This window comes from Mustela putorius, unplaced genomic scaffold (assembly GCF_011764305.1).
Source record: "Mustela putorius furo isolate JIRA1106 unplaced genomic scaffold, ASM1176430v1.1 tig00000275_pilon_pilon_pilon, whole genome shotgun sequence".
NCBI classification, from domain to species: domain Eukaryota; kingdom Metazoa; phylum Chordata; class Mammalia; order Carnivora; family Mustelidae; genus Mustela; species Mustela putorius.
The window spans coordinates 27,841,172-27,857,558 of NW_025421341.1; the positions used below are offsets into that span (position 1 = coordinate 27,841,172).

A 16,387-nucleotide genomic window follows, 5' to 3' on the forward strand; every position below is an offset into this window, starting at 1 on the left:
TGTAGCTCTTATGATGTCTTGAGCTCCTTTTCACTCTCTTTAAAAATTCAGTATCCCCCATAAACTTTCTCATGCCTTCAAGGTTCATTAGCATTATGTACATGTGGCTCTCTCAGTGGCCATCATACCTTGAATGTTGTCTGAGAATCAGGAGAATCAGATACTGATTGCATTGGGATAATGTGGGAAGATAGCATGAGTTGGTAGGGTTGATATCTGACAATTTTCAATTAGTGACTAGCATAAGACATACATGGATAACACTCAACAAAGTACCCATACATCTATTTTATTCATTTAATTTTCATAACAACTTGTTCAGGGGTGATCATATCTTTCTCTTAGAGAGTTCACGTGATTGGCCCAAGGACATACCTAGCTGAGACTTCAGGCAATTAGTAGGGATGGTTTTTTTGTAACTCATGTACTGTTTCACCTAGATCTGATTTAAATGAACACATTCAGGGATGATTTCAGCCTACATGGAAGAGATGATTGTCTATGCAGTGATACGGTAGAGAAGAGTGTGGGTGAGGAAGAGCTTTAGTGGCAGAATATCTGAAGACCTACAATTCCAACATTTAGAATTTCACTTTCTGGGGTTTACGATTGTCGTTGGATTGGATTAATCATGTTGTTAACAACAATGATTGTTGTTAATATTCCTAGGAAACTGTATCACTCTTGCCTATAATCAGACAGTGGCACTATAGCTTGAGATAATATGACGTTAGCCTTTGAAGAGGGTTCATGCAAGGATGGCAAAGAACAGCAGGTAGGCTGCCATTCCTGGCTCTTGTGCCCATCATGTAGCTAGTGGAGCATATCTCCTGGGAGCAAAGGTGGCCTTGAATAATTCTCCCCATCCCCGCATCCCAGGCATCCCAGGCAACAACCTACCTTTGATTGGAATTGGCATTTGAATCAGAACCCATTAGGAAAGAAGGCAAGCACAGACTGGAAAGGGGTGGGGTTTCTGCCTGAGGAAGATAGGGCTGGGTGGAGGGCTAGAGTAGGGACCATAGTGAGGCAACATTGGGTGATGGGGTGGGCATACGAATCTAAGGGAACTGGAAACAAAGAGGAACTGGAAAGCTTCCAAATGAAAAACATCATGTCATTAATACTTTTGCTTTAATTTGTTCCTATGTGTCTACAAATTTAGTGCCAAATACTTTAGTAGCAGAATTCTGCTGAAGCTGAGAAGAAACCAAAAAAGCAGTAAACTCTGATATTTTCAAAAATATTCCCTTAAAAAAGAGATTTGAGGACACCTGACTTCTGGCCTCAAACCTATCGTTTCACAATCTGCTCTTCATTCCTCTGCTCCTCATTCCCTTCCCTAGCATTTTTTTCTGGAATTGTTTCATCCTGACAAAAGTTTGAGAACCGGGCTCCAGAACTCTGAAGTTCAGGTCAGTAATTTGAACTGCCAAGAATACAAAGAATATTAAGACACAATATGTCTGCAAGGAAGGCATGATATGGTTGGGAAGAACACAGGTGCGCATGAAATGATAACCGACAACATAATTAAGAAAAGAAAAATGGGAGATTTAGGGCAATTTGGCCACTGAAAAGCAGAGGATGTGAAATCCAGGTGAGCAAGAGTCATAAGCAAAGCATCTGAAAAGCTGTTGACTTGATCTATTCCAGAAGAAACAGAGTCTATGTGGAGGTGTACATGTAGGAAATGTATTGGGAATCAGTGCCTCTTGGGAATCCTCTTCAGAAGATGAGGAGTTGTTCAATCATGATGTGGTTACAGATGACCTCTTATTTAGGAGCCGGGGAGCTGGGATGGCCTTTCAGAGTTGTCTTGGTTTGGAGCAAAGAAGCCAGGCTTTTGCGGTTTCCACCATCAACCAATCCTTGAGTGTAAGCTTCCTCTGGGCAGTGATGTGACCTTGGGCCAGAGCGACTCAGTGGAGAGCTGTTAGCTGCCAGACCTCTGAGCAGCTGGCAGAATGGGTATCTCAGTCCTCAAGGGTGGAACTGGTGTGGTGTCACAGCATCCACCACAGGCATGAATTCAGCTAGTCCTGATGTCTATGGGTTGGATTTGTGTGGTTGGAGAAAAGGGAAATGGATCCCTCTGTCAGAAGGAAACACAAAATAGTTTTGTTTTGTTTTTTTTCCCCCAAGTGAGCAGAACAATGTGGATCTAAGTAAAGGGTACATGTAGGCAAATAGGCACGAAAAGGAACTAGAAGGAGGGAAACGGGTTTCCTGCAGAGAATCCTGAACATTAGTCATGCCTGTACTTCATCATTTTCTGAACAAAATATCACATTTCATCATATAATATCTATTTTTACATATACATAATTTTTCACCAATACAAGTGTAGGAGTGGAGGATATGGAGAACACTTGTAATGTGAGCAAATTTAAAGTGTAATTTGGGATCATTTGTCACATTTGCTTTCAAATTTGTTTCTTTTCCTAACTGTTCATAAGAGTACTGATTTTATATATACATATATCTTTTTATATTTCTGAAGTTTGACAATACTGTAAGATGAAAAATCAATCTACACATATGGTAAAGTCTTGCAGAGCAGCGTTTAGGGTTCTGAAAGTTGATACTTCCCTATAATTTGTTCTCCATTTTTCAGAAAACAGTGTGTCATTCTGAAGGAAACAGGCTAATTGACCCATTTATATTGGTCTCTAAATGAATGAGAACCCGGTTAAAATAGGGACATACTGTGTGGGTTTGGATAATAGACACTTGTTTGTAAGGTAATTATTACCAAAAATTCATGGACATGTTAATTTTTTTTAACAGGCTGGGCATTTTGCACTTTAAAATGAGAATGGGAAGAGAGGTAGCTACTGAGTGAGATGATGAATGGATGGTGGACAGAGCCAGGACTGAGCCCAAGCACTACCTCCACATATTCTGTGTTGGATACTTTCCAGGGTAAATAATGAAAATGATCCCACTTTTTATTTTTACTCTTTCCATTTCCATTTGTAGAACTGTGAGATTTACTATCATTTTTTTCTTTACTGAGCTTATTTTGAGGAGTTATTAATTTAGGTAAAATGCTGTAGATTGCTTTGAGAGAAGTTACACAAAGATAAAAAGAATATAAAATAAGAATTCACTGTCTTGGCAACTGAAAATCAGGTCACTGGTATACAAGGCATTGTCTTCTGCAAAGTACATTTTTAAGGGTAGTTAATTAGAGGACTCAGTGGAATTTTTATACCCTGGTGTGCCTAAGAGTCATGTGGAGCTTGGTATGGCTCCTAGGGGCTTCTATTTCAGAAGATTGATAGAGCTCAGAAATATGCCTTTTAACTTGTGTCCTACCCAGTTCTGAAACAGATGATTTACTGTCCACATCTAGTGATCACTATGCTTACATATAAAAAGCTTATCTGAACAGAGGTCTGCATGTGCCTAGGTCTAGGCAGGAAATAGGTAAGAGGGTTGATCAGGTGTAAGTCAGTTAGGACCTGGTGCCAACTCTGGCAAGCTGGAAGGCACATGTAAAGGGTCAACAGTACCTCAGTTTTAACTGATTGTTGTCATGTGGGAATTGAATCCAGCATTGCCATAGAGCCTGATTTCTTAACAGATGTTAAGAAGCTGGAATTTTATCTGTCTCTGAGTATTTAAGTGTTGATATCTAATTGCAAAAACCTAAAGACATTGTGTGCCACAGATAAAATATGGATGTGCTTGGGGCACCTGGGTGGCTCATTGGGTTAAGCCTCTGCCTTCGGCTCAGGTCATGGTCTCAGGGTCCTGGGATCAAGCCCCGCATGGGACTCTCTGCTCAGCAGGGAGCCTGCTTCTTGCCCACCCCCCCCCTGCCTGCTTCTCTACCTACTTGTGATCTCTGTCTGTCAAACAAATAAATAAAGTCTTTAAAAAAAAATATGGATGTGCTGGCTTCAGTCTCCGAGAAGCCAATTTTTGATGCATCTGGTCTAAAGAAGTCAGGAATACAAGGTTCTGGGACTGTGCAGGGTGAGTTTTGATGCTGCTAAGGCAGAGAGGTTTCAGTTCATTGTCTCTAGAGCAATTGTGTTTAGGCTATTGCTATATGGGGCACCTAGGTGTCCCAGTTGGTTGTGTCTGCTTTCGGCTCAGGTCATGATCTTGGGGTCCTGGGATTGAGCCCCAGATTGGATTCCCTGCTCAGTGGAGAGTGTGCTTCTCTCTCGCTCCCTCTTGCATTCTCTGTTAAAAAAATAAAAATCTTCAATGACTTGATCTCAGAACCACTTTGGAGCAAACCACAATGAAGTCATTGAACATACTGCTCCTTGTGAATAGAATATTGGGCATTTAACAAAAGTAAAAATATCTATTTTTTAAAAATATTTATTTTAGAGAGAGAGTGTGTGTATATAAGCATAAGGGAGGAGGGGCAGATGTACAGGGAGAGGACCTTCAAGCAGACTCCATCGGAGCCTGCCAGGGGGCTCTATCCCAGGACCCCAAGATATGACCTGAATAAAAATCAAGAGTTGGACACTAAGTGGACTTAGTCATAGGTGGCCCAAAGACCCATTATATACGATTACTTCCTTATAGATTGTATTTTCAGATTTGGACAGGTAGCCCATTGCTGACAGTGTCCTTGGGGCAGGGGGATGGGTGGGTTGGGAGGGGCTTAAGTTCTTGAGACTAAAGGTGGAAATTGGGTGGGAACAGTAGCAGGGGAAGAGTCTTCCTGGGTTCTTGGTATAGTAATGATGAGGAAGTTAGATGAGATGACCAAGATTCTATCCCGCCAGACAAATACCCAGAAAGTTGGAATCAGAATGAAGCAGGGAGTGTTACTTTGAATCAGAGGTCATCTCATCACAGGGCTTTATTTATTTATTTTAAAGACAAAGCAGTGCATTCTTTTTGAGAAAAGAGCAGTTACTTGAATCTTGAGTGATCAGAGTTTTCATCTCAAATACGATTTTATCACTTCTGTGTTCACAGTATTTAAATATGTCTTCTAAGCTCTACCCTCCTTTGTGGTCCTCTGCGGATAGTGGCCAATGGACTTTTGAAAGAGAAAGATGAACTCAGCCAAAGTCTCCTAACTGGAGGCCGGACCTGTGGAATGGCTGCCGGGGGTGAATGTAAAATGCTCATCCTGAGCTTGCCTTCTGCATCTGGAGGCAGCTTAGTTCAGCTGTACTGCTGCTGGTGTTGCTTGGGGTAGAGAGCTGGCTGGAGGAGGAGGTGGAATGTGTTAGTGGTTCCCAAACACAGTTGAGCATCAGTCACAATTCATCCAGGATGAGCTCATAATGCTGTGGTAACAAACAATCCCTGAATCTTGGGACCTTAATACAACCAAATGTGCTGCTGACTCAGACTGTAAATTTGACAGGGTTGGTGGGGAGTGGTGCTAGTTGTGGGGTATGTGTGTGTGTGTGTCTGTGTGTGTGTGTATGCTCGTTGTGGTCTCTTGGGGACTTGGGCTGATAGAGGCCTCATTTCCATGTGAGGGCCTCAGTGAGGGGATTGGGCAGAACTACTTACTGGCTTTTAAGTATCCGCCTGAAAATGACACATGTCACTTCTGCTTACATTTCAAAAGCAAGTGACATGGCCAACTCTTAACATCAAAAGAGGCAGGAACATGCTATCCCACCGCAAGTTTATATGGAATATTTGTGAAGAGCCCTATTAAATACTACAGCCCTCAAGATTCTGATTAATTCTATCTTCCCCAATCATCCTATTAATGTAGATTTGGAAACCTCTGGCATGTCGATTTGATCTTTGGAGAAACAGCCTGTCTGAGTGTAGAGTCCTTTCCCTAACCTCTTAAGGAGGCACCATACGTACTGAGTGTGGGATTGCATGCAGCAGATGTCCAGTCCGATGAAACACTTTTAGTAGGGACTCCACCCACTCTTCAAGAGGGAACCAAATGCAAAGTGACTGTATTTTTTATTTCTATTAACAACAAAATACTTATATAATTTCACATCCCATTGCTTTTAAGAGCACATATATTACAAATAAAGGAACTTCACAAACTTTAAAGGTTAGTATTTATCAACACTTTTGTACACATACACAAATATTTTAATATAATGGTATCTGAAATGTTATTCATACAATTTTAGCACTGTCATAAGTATTAACTAAAAAGGTTCTTTTAAATTTGGTAAAAACCATATATCTTACAATCTTCTATTTACATTTGAAATGTGCTTAAATGTTACAAAAACATTCACTTTGACCTTTAAAATATGTGTACTAGGACTTGGTATTGAACACATTATAACTGGCAGCAAACTTGGGTTTGCTTTTGAGCTACACATTCATTGCAATTTCATGGCAAATGTTCAGCTTGGCTTGATCAACGTTGCTCAAGGAAAAAGAAAAAACAAACAAATCATAAGAAATGTGCAAAACCGGAGGCGGGCAAAGTTTTCAAGCTAGCAAGGTAAAAAAAAAAAAAAAAATTATTAACACTATAAAAACTTCAAATAAATTAAATCTCTCTCTTCCCCGAGATGAGCTGCAAATTCAGGGGGTTCCCTCAGAGGTGTGTCTGATGCAGCAGACCGCCACTCAAGCTTCCTCACTGGCTGAGATGGAGACGGTGGGCACAGTCAGGGCGGCCCTGCTAATTACCAGAGGGCAGGTTCGCTCCGCTCCGCGCTTTGACGGGTCGTCCCTGTATGTAATCTTGACAGGATGCAATGCAACACGGCAAATCAAAAGGAAAAATAAAGAGGTTCGTGTTAATATTGGCACAAAATTAAAACCCAGAACAGTGCTTCTCCCCCACCCCCATAAGGACCGCTGTGAGTCGTTGAAAATGAGCTTATCAGAATCGTTCTGGAAGTTTTTGCAAGCCCATGTCAGAAGCATTTTGGCAAGATTTAAAATAGCTTCACAATCCTCTGACTATCAGAGATAACTTTATAAATAATGACTTTAGGATTGTATCTGAGTACTTCCAGAATTTCATTTTATTCTAAAAGTTTACAACTTATACTGTCAAAATACCAAAAAGGGGAAACACCCAAAAGCTCATTTAAATGTTTGCATTAATGGAAATATAAGAAAAAAATACACCTTGCCTTCATTTTACTTTGAAAATAATATTACCGTGCCTAAAGTAATAACTTCCTGTCAAATCTGTGCAAATAATGATATGTAAATATGATAACTACAGTAGAAACGGTAGGCACCTCTAAAATGTATCTCTGGAAGGGAGAGACTTAATGGATATGTCAAAAGATTTTTCCTCTTAGTTGACATATTACTGTGGTTTAGCTTTAACCCTCCAAGACAGGTTAACACTTCAACCTGCACAGAGCACGAAGCATCTGGGTATCCGAGACTGCCCATAAATCCTCCTTATGATAGATGCCACAAGTTCTGCTTAAATAATTTGGGAAATAAAGTGTTCGTAGAGTATCTGACACTCCCGAAGCAACATGCCTTTGCATCTTGCCTGCTTGCCACCATAACAGAGTGGACCCATTCCTTTCTCTGTATTTTATATTTGAGATTCATTATGGCTGTTGATTTCACAATGCTATCACTGTCAGTGCTGAAACACATTCCAAATGAGCGTCTTATATTTATGTTTCTTCCAGTTACTTACATGTATCACTTTGGCCTCCATCAAAGGAGGTTTTATGTTTTTTGGCTACTTATAAAATAGAGTGGCATTCTGGCTGCCTATAAAGGTAGTTGTTGTCTGCCTGTCACTTTAGCAACTCGAATTGCTTCATCCCAATATCTCCATTTTACACGCTAGCATCCGCTTTATCCTAGTCCATCTCCTTCCGTATACTGAAGTTTCTTTCACTAAGTAGGTGGCTTCCGGATACCCTCTTAGCTAGGACTTTTCTGGGCACTCTTGGAGTCAACTGCATAATTAATTCCATTGCTATTTTTCTTTCTTTCTATGTCTATCTACTCTAACACTATTTCTATTTTTAAAAGTTCAATGGTAGAATTTCTCTCTTCACTGTAACTATATATGTAATTATCTTCCAGAACATGTCATAAGTATAAAGGTATGTGAATGAATTAATGCATTACAAGATCATGCTAATATTAGACAACCCTTCCCTCCACTAGAGTTTGAATTCAGTTATTACAGCCAGATGCTTTTTCACTTAAAAAAACTAAGAAAAGAAGTAAACAATTTTTTTTTGTTGTTGTTGTTGTTGTAAATCTGAACTGAGACAACACCCATGTTTTAAAATACTAGGGACTTTATAGATCTTAATCATTGGCTAGCTCTTTCTGATTTTAGGAAATTGTTCATTACAACCAATGAAAATAGCTAATTTCACTTAGATATCTTATAGTTTTGCTATGGATAATTTATACTTATGATTGACGATTATTAACTAGTTTCTCTTCTAGAATCTCTTTTACAGAGTTAGAAGTTAATACTTTGTCCTCATTTTAATTTAAGGTGGAAATATGGAAAACCCATATAATAGAGTAAATCATTTTTAAGGAAAACTTTTTTTGAAGGTAACATACATTGTTGTCATTGTCCCATATATAAATACCAATGTGACAAATCCCCAGGACCAGGGGAAAGTTTATCTTTCCTGCCAACAGATCTGTTTCTTTTACTGAATAATAAGATCTGTGCAATCCATACATTTCTTTTCTTTGAATCAACTTCCACGAAGCACAAACTTAAACTTTGCTTCTTTTAGTAAAGGTATCCTGTAAAAGAATTATTTTTCTCTCCTCTTAATCAGCTGGTTCTTATATTTGTGCGGAAGATTTTTGTTGTTTTGTTTTTGTTTTTTTTTGTTGTTGTTGCAATTTGAGGTATACTGAATCTTTGTTTCAGATACAACTGACCTCAAATATATTTTACAAATTGGCTGAGTATGAATTTTCTTTTTAAAAGCTAAGTTGTTGGGGTGTCTCATTGGCTCAGTTGGTAGAGCATGGAACTCTCAATCACAAGATTGTGAGTTAAAGCCCCAAGTTGGGCATGGAACCTACTTAAAAAAATAAAATAAAATAAAAGATAAGCTTTTAACTTTAATCAACAAGCTTTTTAAAAAAATATCAGTCTATCTCGAAATGGAAATAAAATTGTTCTAATTAAATAAACACTCAGAGAACACTGGGCACCGTGGAGGTGTCTGGGGGAATATGAACAACCAGGAAGAGATAGGCAGACCAGAAGGCCACAAAGGACAGTGTAGACATAAGGAAAGAAAAACATACCACTTTTGCTTATAGTACTGAGGGAAATACTAGACACAGAGGAACAGAAGCTGTACAGACACGGACCGCGACAGAGCTGCCAGGAAAAAAAAGAGAAAAGTATTTTTTTGCCTGAAGTTTCAAGGTCAGACGTAATTTATAGTTGGAAACAAACATTTCTTCACTACCTTTTCCAGTTTTAAGGTCCACTGCTCGTTCTTTTATTTCACTCGCAGATCTATGATGGCCTCCATGCAACCGAGGCATCTCTCTTGAGTGTTTAATTCCCATCTCCCCTTCAAAATCCCAAACCACTAACAATAATCCCTCATTGAGGAATCCTATCCAGGGAGATTAATGATCTCCAACATAAATCAATTTATCAGTTTCTTCCCCTAACTACTTTGGAGAGTTTAAAATGTGGGTAAAAGGAGACAGAAAAGAAGACAAAAGAAACAATGAGAAAAATGCACTGGGAAGAAAACATGCATGAGATACATTTTATGCTTTGTGAATAGTGTTGATAGTGCCAGGCCATTTAAAGAAAAGAAGGGGAACTAATCTTTAATGAGTGGCTGCTGTGCATGAGGCACTGTTAGGAGATTATTCAAATTCTCCTGCTCAGTTATTCTGTAAAGAGCACATCAAACTCCTGGAGAAGACCATGAATAGTAAGATGTCCAGGTCGGGATGTCCAGGTGTGGGAGTTGATGGATGCTGGAAAGTCAAAGAGTGGCCCTTGGCTTTTCCGCTTGATTTCTGCACCTCAAAAAGTATTGTGATTAATGAATATCCAGATTTTGTGCATACCCTTATGGAACATGCTAGATGTGGATGACCTGCTGGTGGGGCAGAGGATTAAGTTTTACCCAATTCTGCACATCTTCAGGAATTTCCAGTCTCTCTAAGTGCAGTCTGGACCTTACAAAGCCTTGACCTAAGACCTAGGGTTCTTCTCGAGTATGGTGCAGAGACCCCTGGTGGCAGAACTGTAGAACTCCACCTCACAACCTGGGCGTTGCTGAGGTGTATATTGGGGTGACAGGAGTGGCAGCAAACCTAGTGGAATGTCATCCTGTGTTCCTTGGTGTTCCATCTATTTTAGAAAGCCAACTTTGCATAGAGTTTGGATAAACATAACTGAAACTTTGGAAATTACCTGGGTTCTCATCTTTTTTTTTTTCCCCCTATAGATTTTTTCTCCCCTAACCTGATCTCTGCTTTGAGAGGCAAAGAATCTTGGACATGGAGGAGTGAGAACCTCTGTGCTCATGCTGTTCATGTAAGAAAAGGGACATTTACAGTTCTTCTGGCACTAGGGACAGTTTCTATAACGTGGCATCTTGGACCACCTCAAGCCAAGTCTTACCTGCTCGTTCATGATTGCGGAGAGTTCACTAAGCATGTCCTTATAATGGGACCTCAGTTCTTCCTGGTACTCCAGCTGGTCCTCCTTGATGAGCCGCTCGTTCACATCAAGGGCTTGCCCACATGCATCTGCAAATTGCCTTTAGTGACAGCGAAAAGCAAATGACCAATTAGCCGCAGAAAGTGGCAGCTCCGAGTCAAGCTGCTGAGAGACTCTGCTACCTGGTGGAGGTACGTTCCAACACAGAAAAACTTACCTGAAGATTTCCTTCAAAAGTTTTACTTGGTTGTCAGGGTATCTCTTTGCATTGGCTTCTTCAAGAAAAGCTCGTGCATAGGCCATAGGCCCAGCATTAACCTGTTGGGGAGAAGAGAATTGGCTGAGGACCATCCTGTCTCTTCCTTGGATGGGGCCTTCTCCACCGCTGGGAGGAGTAGAACCAATCACGCAGCACCCCAATCCTCTCACAGAGCCTGGTGACCTAATGATGCACTACCTGTCTCAGCTGCTGTCCTCTAACTCAGTAGTAAGTTCCAGAAGGACGAATCCGAGTGCTGCACTCCATGGCCACCCTTCGCAAACTGTCACTTGCCCATCGTTTTCCGTTTTTGTCATATCTGCACTCGGCTTGCACCGTTATTTTCTCACTATCTTTGAAAACACGACTCATTTTTCCTTACTTGAAATCCACTTAATTTTAACATCTGTGAAATCAAATATTTGATGTGCTCCTTATTTTTTTTTTTTCTGTTCACATTACAGTAAACACTGAACTATTAACAAGCGACATTCCACGGTGGTGGTGTATGTGCCGTCCTGGGAAACTCTGTTTGACTGTATTCCACTTGACAGTCTGGCCTAGATACTGGCTGGAGGAAGCATTTATCAGATTTGCTGAGTGAATGCGCAATGCCAGGTCCTGTTCACGCACACACACGAGTAGGCTCACACTCGTGAAGGAGTCCATATTCTTTAGTGTTTGTAGCCTTTTGCTGTGACTGTAGAGCTTGGAAGGAACACGGTCACAGAAGAAGGAAGCTAACACTGTATTAGAGTTGTCTTCAAAGGCCCTTATGGGGGAGGGATTGCCTGCATGGCAGAATGAGTAAACGTTATGGATTCTCTCCTTTGCTTCTCCTAATCCAATGCTCACTTTCCTCGACACACCTATGTGCTGAGGGAAGCTGTTCCATTTGGAGTATAGCAATGGGTCTTCTGCCTTCTGACTTTAAAAGATTTATTATTATTGCTATGCTGAGTCAGCCATGGGGGACACAGACAAGAGGTAGAAGAAGAGAAGAGCAGAAGCGGAGAGCAGATCATCAGGATCTGTATTCCTGATTTTGCCTTGGGCTCCATCGTAGTTGCACAGGGCATACTTACTGGCCTGCCTTTATTTACAATGTGAACACTTGGTTCATTATAAATTTTTTGACATTTTTTATTTTAAAAAACGTGCATTAATATTACTTTATCGTGGGTACTGAGTGTTTTGATGCCTATTTAAATTCTGTGCCCACGGTGAGTGCCTTGCTTGTCTCTCCCTAGTTCCAGCTGGTCAGGGTGTTTTGGGACCCAGGGTTTCCTCCTTGTGGTCTTCTCTCTAGCAGAGGCAGCTGTCTGTCTGTCTCACCAGCTGGCTCTCCCAGCTCTGTCTCTGCTCCCATTCACTCTTCTCTCCCCTTGTCTTCAGATCAAGGGGGTAACGTTCTAGCTAGGACCTGCGCCCACCTTGTTGATTTTTCTAAATACTGCTTATGCTTTTGCAAACAGTCTGCTTGTTATATATTCTTTAATCCCCCACTGTGAGCAGGCCATCTGCTGCTTCTCAGGCCTCTGACAGTCAGATAAATACTGACACACATCTTATGAACTAATACTCTTTTAAGAATTTTGTTTTGGAACACTTCTGTAAGGCTCTTCCTTACAGATACTTATGAGAAAGCCACATTTATTATTCATTAATTAATTCATTGGTTAGATTTTAGAATATAGAACATAGTTTATCCAGAGAAGATGGGAAAGGAGGATTGAGGATGAAGAAATCTTATTTAGGCTAAAATTAAAAAAAAAAAAAAAAGGGTTTATCTCCTGGTGTTTAGCACCATCCATGTGTACTTACAGCGAAACAAAATTTGAAAGACTCAGATAAAGTTGCTGGATGGTATCACACAGAAAAAAGTCTCTCTTAGCCCTTTTGTAAAGAATTTCTAGGGTGTTTTATACCAGGCTTCATGCTATAACAAGCGCTTCTCCGCTCCGAGAGCGCCTACCTTCACGCTGACGCTTCCTTGGACTTTGAGCTGCAGTCGGATCATGTCTACGTCGTCCATCGTGCAAAGCTGGTTAAGCTCAGAAACCTTCTTGGACATCTCATCAATCGCCACTTCGATAGGATTCAGTTCTGTGCTCGACTGGCTGATGACTTGTATTCTCTTCTTCACATATGGGAACAAGTGACTCGCTGCACAAAAGACATGCAAGAGAAGGTAAAGGTTGAGGTGAGTCTGGGGTGGCCCCGGTAGGTCCAGAAATTTTTTTTTTTTTTTTGGCATACAGCATCTTCCACTCTGCATGGTTTCTGTGTATGTGAGTTATTTTTCCTCCAGTGTACTGTGGTGTCTCACATCTCAGCTTGGGGCCCAGCGGCTGTCACCTAACTTGCTTTTCTACACTTCGCTAGCCAACGACTACTCATCTGTGGGCTGGGTTTAGGCTTTTAGAGTCTTGAAACAGAACCCCACCCCAAACTTCTAATTCAAATAAAAACTATACTAAACCACCCTAAAGAATGCTTAAATGTGTACTCAGTAGCATATAGTACGATAGTTTTGTTCTCATTTTTTGATGATAAAAGTTCCGGAAAAGTTTACGGAAGATGAATGTTTCCTATAATTTGGGACACTGCTATTGTATCTATTGCGTACTCCAGGACTGCTGTCTCTCAAGATTCCTCCAGAACACCTTTGCTCAACGCTCTCTTTGGTCTGCCCTAGGAGACCGCCCCCTGCGCAGGGGGATTTCCTATGCCTTCCCTTTTTCTTTCTCAGGCCAAGCTCGCCTGGATTTCTTGCTTTACTTGGTTTTCTCCTACCAGACCGTGGACACATTGAGGGCAAGACTCGGGGTTCATTTATTTAAATTCCCAGGAGAGTGTCCAGCCCCTCTCATGCCCTCCTGGCATGTTTACCGAATAGGTAAGAGGATGTCGGAGAGGAACCCGGGAGGTCATCCCTTGCCTTCAGTTTACAAATGAGAAGCCTGAATTCCAGAGTGGTTTGGAATTTGGTCCCAAGGCACACACTCCGGAGAGCTGCTAACCCTGTAATCCCCAGGGGCTGGCTCAGGGCGAGGGCAGGGGGAAGTTCCCAGTGCCTCTCCCAGGATGCGCACACCATGACCTTGACGGCTGGAACGTCTCAGGGGAAGAGGTGCATTAAGTAGCTCTACTGAGAACTTCTCTCCTTGTCGACTTTCCCAAGGAGGGGAAAGAGGTGCTTCCCAGCACACACGTCTCATTTAGCGTCCCGGTCCTTGTCAGCAAGCCCAGAAGCACCGGAGAGCCACGCAGCCCCGAAGAGGGGCTCGGCTCGGCGGCACTTACTGGTGAGGACCGTGCGCCGCTTGCACTGCTCCTCCACGCCGCCGTGCTTCTTGCCCGACAGCGTGAACGGCGTCTCGAAGACGAAGCGGTTGATGTTGTGGTGCATCTCGAAGTCCGTCTTGCGGTCCTCTACTTCCTTTTCCTCAAAGAACGGTGTGACATAGGTCACCTGGATGTAGGCATATTTGGGGTCCAAATCCTTGGGGTTTACCTGGGTTAACACATTATGGCAAAAGAAGAGTGGTGAGCCCCAGGGAGTCCTGGAAGCCAGCAGGCTCTGCGTTCCCGCCGCTGGACTCCCAAGGGAGGGGCCTGTCCCTGTCCCCACGGGGGAAAGATGGGCGATGGGATCGCTTCAGAGCTGGGCCAACTGAAGCGACAGGAAGGGGAACTGGCTGGACGGTGGTCCAGAGGCGGCAGAGGTGGGTTGGAGCCAGCCCTCCACGGAGCTGAGGTTCTTGGACACCTAAGTACCTGCTTAGGGCATATAATTTAATCTTTGATCTTTCTCTTCTGTAATGAATACCCCTACCTTTGTCTAGAATATGAGCTTTGCTTTTTTTTTTTTTTTAAAAAGACTTTATTTATTTGACAGACAGAGATCACAAGTAGGCAGAGAAGCAGACAGAGAGAGAGGGGGAAGCAGGCTCCCCGCTGAGCAGGGAGCCCGATGCAGAGCTTGATCCCAGGACCCTGGGATCATGACCTGAGCTGAAGGCAGAAGCTTTAACCCTCTGAGCCACCCAGGTACTCCTAGAATATGAGATTCTTGAGAGTAGAACTGTACCTCTTGGTCCCACCAGGATTCAACGACATACCTAGACTGGGGCCATGGGCTCTGGGATTGTAATGTGGAAGGAGGTTCTTCGTCTGTTTAGGGGATTAACTGATTCACCTATTTCATGAGTGCCAGAATTTTTATTTTCAGTTTCTCTATTTTTTTTTCTCTCCTATCTGCAATAAATCATCCTAGATAATGTATTTACTGACTCTGCTGCAGTGACTAGCCTTCTCAAACAACAAGGCAGGCAGGCTGGGGGTCCCAGGAACAGCCAGGGAATGGTTTTTGCTATTTTTCAAGGTTGGAAGAGATGAGTCTCATCCTCTTTCCTAATGATTTCTGGAAGAATTTTCCAACTTCCTCCAGCTTTCTCCATCTGTTTAACTGCTTGCTGCCTATCTGATTCCAGAGACTTGAGGAAGCTTGAGAACTTCTTTGTAATGCTCCTAAAAATTACACTGTAAAATGAGTATAATTGTAACCACTTTACAGATTCAAAAAAAAGAGAGAGATTCAGAGTGGCTACCTAGTTTCCCCAAGAGGGATCCCCAGCTGATAGGAGGTGTTCTGGTGGAATGAAGACTCCAGTGGTCTGACACATTTTTCTTGTCCCACTAGAAACTCTGTCTATGCCCCCTATTTCAGAGAGCCACCATGAGGGTAGTTCCAGTTCTGTCCACCTTCACGGTGAAGGGGATTGTACCCTTCCAGCTAAGGGAGAGAATGATGAGCCCATTGTCACAACTTCAGTCTGGATCCAGTAGCCTCAGGCCCAGATCCCTCCAAATACCAGCTGTGTAAAAGAGGAGAGGCGCAAAAAGACCTTTTCCTTTGTGGCCTAGGAACAGCCTCTACATTTGGGCACAAACCAGCTTTTCCGGCTCCCTCACTCTGCCACGCTCTTCTCTCCAACCTGTGATTCTGAGACCTGGCAGGCTCTAAACACACCTCCCGCTTTCATTCCTCCCTGGCATTGCCTGTGCTGGGCTTCTTAGAATGCCCTTTGCTTCCAGCAGACACCTTCTCACTCTGCAATTCCCAGAGCAAACATTCTTCCTCTGTGGAGCACTGCCCAGCCAAGAATGAGCTTTTAAGGGAGCCCTGAGCTTTCTCCATGTGACTTGGACCATGTCTCTTGTGGCACTTCACTGGCTTTATTTAATTAACTGTTCGCATATATTCTTTTCTTCTTAACCCTATATGAACTGTGAGCTCTGGAAGGAAGAGACTCCATGTGTTCCAGCTTCTAGTTCTGGGCCTGGCATGTAGTAGGTGCTTGATAAAAGTTGGCTAAATGAATGAAAGCACACTAGAAGATTCAGTTTTGACTAATCTAATCAGAGTATGTAAGCCGTTGCTTCATGCAGCCATGAGGAAGTAAAATGAATGTTCTCAGGTTAATACAAGTCTGCCACTGTCACAGAGGACAGATTTCAAAATTGGTATGACTCCTGAAGAC

At 42.2% G+C, this 16,387-nt stretch overlaps 1 protein-coding gene and 1 long non-coding RNA gene across 14 annotated transcripts in view; one reads left to right on the top strand and one right to left on the bottom strand.

The window, feature by feature from the left end:
• Nucleotides 1–10,550, top strand: part of LOC106006865 — a 38,615-nt gene extending 28,065 nt beyond the window's left edge. The window contains exon 3 of the long non-coding RNA XR_001181177.2: nucleotides 10,368–10,550. This is a non-coding gene — a long non-coding RNA (uncharacterized LOC106006865). The remainder of the gene's footprint in view (nucleotides 1–10,367) is intronic.
• Nucleotides 5,900–16,387, bottom strand: part of DOCK10 (dedicator of cytokinesis 10) — a 268,794-nt gene continuing 258,306 nt past the window's right edge. For 9 of the 13 annotated variants that reach the window (XM_045078793.1, XM_045078792.1, XM_045078795.1 and 6 more), the window contains 6 exons: nucleotides 14,148–14,358; nucleotides 12,817–13,007; nucleotides 10,800–10,900; nucleotides 10,544–10,682; nucleotides 9,196–9,271; nucleotides 5,900–6,663 (listed from right to left, as the gene is read on the bottom strand). In XM_045078793.1, coding sequence (XP_044934728.1) covers nucleotides 6,602–6,663; nucleotides 9,196–9,271; nucleotides 10,544–10,682; nucleotides 10,800–10,900; nucleotides 12,817–13,007; nucleotides 14,148–14,358 — 780 coding nt within the window. In that variant the 3' untranslated portion in view covers nucleotides 5,900–6,601. The remainder of the gene's footprint in view (nucleotides 6,664–9,195; nucleotides 9,272–10,543; nucleotides 10,683–10,799; nucleotides 10,901–12,816; nucleotides 13,008–14,147; nucleotides 14,359–16,387) is intronic. The other 4 variants (XM_045078794.1, XM_004762925.3, XM_004762926.3 and 1 more) reach the window with 1 other exon arrangement.